Genomic DNA, 6,000 nt, shown 5'->3' with positions numbered 1-6,000 from the left:
GAAACATTGGTTATTTTGGGCATAGTCACCACTGACCTTGTTTATTGGTGAATGGACTTAAGGCAAGCTGTGGGGGAGCGTTTGTTCTGGCTCTCGTCGTTAATATGCAGAGACACGAACCATGCGGCGTGCTCATCATCATTATCATCATCAGCCTCACTGTATTTATTTGCCGCTTGCTTCTCCATTCTGTCAATCTGTAAAGGTTTATATTTCATCTCTTCATTCAGTTCTCTGTGTCTTCCTATTTCCTGCTTGACATTTTCTTTTTGTTATGTTTTTTGTGATGGACTAATTCCGTGTCGCAGCTGGGTGGGTTTCTGTTGCTCCATCCTTTACTCGAATTTAATGTTTTTGCTAACATTTGTATAATATCATCCTTGTTATCTTCAGATACAGTCTGTTCTCTTACTTATTTATATATGGAGAATCATTATCCATATCCCGTAATTCTTGTTTATCCTCAATGCAAGCTATGAAAATTTTCCTTTAATTCGCGAGGGAAAATTAAAAGGAAAATAGTTAAGATTTGCCTGACATCTTTCTTTATTAGTATTTTCATTGTCATTTGTAGGATATACTCTAAATATATATATGTTATATTATATATAGACATACATACATAATGCGTGTATATATATATATATATATATATATATATATATATATATATATATATATATATATATATATATATATATATATATATATATATATATATATATATATATATATATATATATATATATATATATATATATATATATATATTCACGCACACACACACTTTTCTATTGGAGCCGGTAATGCTTAAGTCTTAACGCTGGGATTATTCAGGCTGGCCGTCTGCTCCTCGTCCTCCTCCCACGCTGAGTTCCACGGCTGCACCGTCGCAGAGGAGAAGATGAGATAGAAGACCTCGGGCACAACGTACAACGGGACGCACATCCAGAACACTTTCCTCCACTGCAGCATGGTTTGCTACGGAAGATCAAAAAGTGTCTACAAGACAGCATTTCCCTGAGGATTGCATGCGGGAGACAAGGTTACAGAGGTACACGGGTGCAAGGCAGACAAGTGCAAACACCTTTCTTCTCTGCCTGATTCATGATTCATTGCTTATTGCGGGGACCAGAACAGTCCCCTTCCTCATGAAAGTATCACTCATCTGAAATATTCTTGACTTCCTGAAATACAAAGGGCGACGTGGAAGTTATGGTCTCATTGCTCATAATTACGAATGGTTGTGGACGCGAATTCATTACATTTACATTACGCGCTTCCTGACTTTCAAGGTCAAGACATGCATGAAAGCTTTTGGATTAGTAAGGCTCTTCAGGAGTGCACACTGACGAGAGTACAGTGACGCTCGTGCTGAAAGGAGAGACGAGTCGCCGCGCACTATCACCAACATCACTGATTGGCACCGCCGTAACTCTGAACTACACGCCGAGTTGTATTTGACTTCAACACTACAAACAAAACTGACGTGCGATGAATACGAAGCTCCTCCGTGCAGGCACTCGCAGGCAAGCACAGCGAGGGAAAAAACTGCAAAATTAAATAGATCAACAATATATACTTGTGGAGTGAAGTCTCTACCATCATCAACTTCACACACACACACACACACACACACACACACACACACACACACACACACACACACACACACACACACACAACAAAGATCAAAGGTCACCTGTACATCATAACAGAGATTATTCCCTCTGACAGAACCTCTATGCCGTGTAGCGCTACGCAAATACATCAAACCTAACACTACATTGCCCCGCGCCACACTACATTACCTACACAAACATGGCAAAAACACACAACGCAGCAGCACACCTTATTACACAGTTCAAGGACACCAACACGCACAAAGGTACACAATGGCGGTGTATCGTGATGGCTATGTTAAGTAAGTCAAAATCAACATATTATCGAGGACTTAATGGATGATACCTGAATGATATTCCCACACACACATTTTTATCATTAAATCATCAAATTTCAGTATACAGTCTGGAATTCTGCGTTCGAGTCATGCTCCCAATGCATTGTCCTTGCTACTAAAAAATTAATCAGGTTCGGGAGACATGATTCTTTCTTTAACCATCTCGCTTCCTCCGGTCTTCAATATACTATGAAGCTCAGCAAACTATTCGAGGCACGCATGAACAAACACCAGGGACTCTATAATATTAAACTGATTCAAGGGATACGTTTTGTTACATCATCTCGTTTGTTCCTCCTGAGCCGACAGATTCACGGGAATTAACGCGCTTTAGCCGCCACTGACACGACGCGGAAATACTGTCAGATTCATACATCCCCCACCCGGCCGTCTCTTTTCGACCCGATTCCCGCATAGGCACTGATGGCTCGACAGCAAATGTGAATACTTAACGGCAGGTAAAAATAATGAGACAGTTAAATGGAAAATAAATTGTAAAAGTTAGATAGATATGCAGATAGATGGATGGATATGTGGAGTGAAATACATTATTAAATATCGGGATTTATATTTTCCGGGGGACAGGAGTTGAGGGAAGGGGGGAACGGAATGCATGCTATCCGATAACATTAATTAATTTACGTGTCATACTGCGCGCGCACACACACACACACACACACACACACACACACACACACACACACACACACACACACACACACACACACATAAGCTCAGTGGTTAGAGCGCTATCTTATTAAGCCAGAGGACCGGGGTTCGATTCCCCGGCCGGGTGGAGATATTTGGGTGTGTCTCCCTTCACGTGTAGCCCTTGTTCACCTAGCAGTGAGTAGGTACGGGATGTAAATCGAGGAGTTGTGACCTTGTTGTCCCGGTGTGTGGTGTGTGCCTGGTCTCAGGCCTATCCGAAGATCGGAAATAATGAGCTCTGAGCTCGTTCCGTAGGGTAACGTCTGGCTGTCTCGTCAGAGACTGCAGCAGATCAGTGAAACACACACAGGTTGCTCCTTTATCATTATGTTCACCTATAAGAAGAAAAATCCTCAAATAATTTTCTAAGTACAATAATAATTTTCACCAGCGATCAATCCAGAAGTAAACTAAACTTGGATATATAATAAGGCCTCAAAAAAAATAATTAACTCTCACCATGCTTCGACAAACAATAGAAAAACAATGGAGCGAAAAATCTTACGAGAGTTGAAGGTAAAAACAATCATTCTTATTTATTGTGGGTGGAATTCTACTTACTGGATTTCTCTTCTTCCTTTTCATTTTCTCTCATCTGTTTGTTTCCTTCGTTATCTTCGGATTGTACATAATTACAAAGAAAGAATAAATACTAGGGGATATTTCAGCCTATAACAACAACAATCTTTACTACTACTACTACTACTACTACTACTACTACTACAAATGCTAAATTCTATACGAGAGAACACATACGTATAACACACACACACACACACACACACACACACACACACACTCTCTCTCTCTCTCTCTCTCTCTCTCTCTCTCTCTCTCTCTCTCTCTCTCTCTCTCTCTCTCTTTACTTCCCTCTTCCCATCGTCCTTTCTCTTTCCCTTTCAGTTTTCTATCTCTCGTGGTTTCCTTCCTTTCCTCTCCTTTACCTCTCTCTCTGCCTATCGTCTTCTCTTTCCAGCTGTCCTTCACTCATCCCTTTGTCATCTCTCCACTAATTTCTACTCCTGTCAGTCCTGTTTTCCCTCCTCATCCTTCTACTGCCACTCCTACAGGTATTCCCAGCCTCACCTGTCCCTGGATGACAGCCCCGACACACACCGGAGCGAGGAACATCGTGATGGCGCCCGCAGTGTTGCCAATACCGAATATAGTCCCTGGAGGATGTAAAAGAGAAATGTGAATGACTGTTTAAAGCTGAGAGAGAGAGAGAGAGAGAGAGAGAGAGAGAGAGAGAGAGAGAGAGAGAGAGAGAGAGAGAGAGAGAGAGAGAGAGAGAGAGAGAGAGAGAGAGAGAGAGAGAGAGAGAGAGAGAGAGAGAGAGAGAGAGAGAGAGAATGATGACTTAAATTTCAAATGATGGTGTCTTAAAAAAATATGCAATTTATGAAAAACAACAGAGAATTTTTTTGTAGATAATCACAAAAGGGTACAAAAAAAATGTGCATGTTTTTTTTTTTTAAATGTCAAATTAGGAAGTCTTAAAAAATATATGCAATGTAATAATGAAAAGGAAAATCATATCATATTCTGTCAATGATGGGAGTGAGAAAGTGGAAAATAGTTTGGTTTTCTCAAATATCAAACGCCGCTGTGTTGTAAATGTGTAATGTAAGATAAAAATATATGAAAGTTGGTCACTGAATAATGCAAGAGTGAAAAAGGTAAAGAGGAGGATTTTTTTTTAGATATCAATTGAGTTGTGTTGAAAATATGTAGCATAACAGAGAGAGAGGAAAATGTCACCAATGTATATATATATAAAAATAAAGAATCATCTCGGATATCAAATGGCAAGGATCAAGTGTTAAAAACGTGAGATGTAGGGACGGTGGAGGTACAGATAACGCAATTAATGTGTAATTATAATACGAAGACAAGTGAACATCCAAAAAGAAACTGAGAAAATGTAAAGTAGAATTACATAGGGATGATAAAAATTATATATCATAAACAACAAAATAAAAGAAGGGAAATGGAATACCTACAATAAACGCATGTTTTTTTTTTTTCTTTTACTAAGAGATATTTCATCATGTGAATTAAAACAGGCAAGCAGAGTAATGTAGAAAAGGCTTAATTAAAAACGCAATTATGTCTCTCTGTAAACATCACATCTAACAAAAACCAGGAAAAGCAGAAAAACAAACTACTTCGTTAACTTCTTCCTATTCGAGACAACAGAAAATATGACGGAGATGCACCTGTGGGGTAAAAAAAAAAAAAAAAAAAACACAAAACACAAAACACGTGAAGGTAACACAATTTTTTTTACCAGTTCAGGCGTCGTCTTTCCCGGGGTAATTAATTATAGCACGGAAACACAAAAGAAGACGACAAATAGAATAAAAAAAAATCTACTGTTTTTCCAGCAACGTACAAACCACAAATGTTCATCGCAACAAACCCAGGAATTCCTCACACGTTCTATTAACTTAACCCTTTCTGTACTGAGACGCATTTTTACCTTCATTTTTGTGTATGATTAAGCAGTTTTATTTACATTAGGAAGGGTCTATGAAGGTCAGAAGATTAATGGACAGAATCTTCACTATTTTGAATCCCACATAAGTTTCTGAAGCTGTATAAAAACGCCAAATAGTAAGCAGAATAAATGTAAAAACACGTCATTGTACTGAAGGGATTAAGTTCATCCTCTCACAAGAGTTCTGCATCTAAGAGGGAGGTATCAAGACATTTGTTCCTTAATTTTGGCTAACTCTTCACTTTTCTTTTAGGCAACCAGCACTCAAGTGAGCCTTTTTTTTTAATAGTTTTGTTACTCTTGGCTGGCTTCTCTCCTACATAAAAAAAAAAAAAAAAAATCTTGATAGAATGAAAACAACCCAATTACTCTTTACTCATATAACGCCCTTGTAATACTCTGCAACTCTGTCAGGGAAGTCTTGGTAAGCTTAAACAAAATCATGAAACACACAACATCACACCTTTTCTGATTAATGAGATCACCTGTGTACCTGAGAAGTTAGGCGCGATTTCCGTGTAGTTAATTAGAATACTGTTGACGACGGCGCCGTTCGTGTAGTTCATGAGGCACAGGAAGGTTACTGTGGCTATGGCGGAGCATCCCGAGTAGGCAGTGGCGAGGCACAGAACGGCTGGAAAGAACATGGCTACGGGGGGAAAGAGAGAAAGTGAAGGATTAATTGCTTTTTCATATAATTTCAGTGTATTTTTAAGTAATTATCAGGCATGTATCTGATTTTAGTATAACTTTTATGAATATAACTGATCTATTTGTGGGGGAGAGGGGATTGAGAGCTAAAGTAATGAAAGACAGGTAAGATTCACGG

General features: G+C 39.0%; 1 protein-coding gene across 1 annotated transcript in view; it reads right to left on the bottom strand.

Moving 5' to 3' along the window:
- Positions 1-758: 758 nt before the first annotated feature.
- Positions 759-6,000, bottom strand: part of LOC123507612 (putative inorganic phosphate cotransporter) — a 174,125-nt gene continuing 168,883 nt past the window's right edge. Inside the window, exons 14-16 of the mRNA XM_045260626.1 lie at positions 5,665-5,820; positions 3,758-3,843; positions 759-981 (exon numbers count right to left, since the gene is read on the bottom strand). Coding sequence (XP_045116561.1) covers positions 811-981; positions 3,758-3,843; positions 5,665-5,820 — 413 coding nt within the window. The 3' untranslated portion in view covers positions 759-810. The remainder of the gene's footprint in view (positions 982-3,757; positions 3,844-5,664; positions 5,821-6,000) is intronic.

Source organism: Portunus trituberculatus, chromosome 23 (assembly GCF_017591435.1).
Source record: "Portunus trituberculatus isolate SZX2019 chromosome 23, ASM1759143v1, whole genome shotgun sequence".
NCBI lineage: Eukaryota > Metazoa > Arthropoda > Malacostraca > Decapoda > Portunidae > Portunus > Portunus trituberculatus.
Note: the sequence above shows the minus strand (reverse complement) of the source record. Positions and strands in the feature narration are given on the sequence as shown.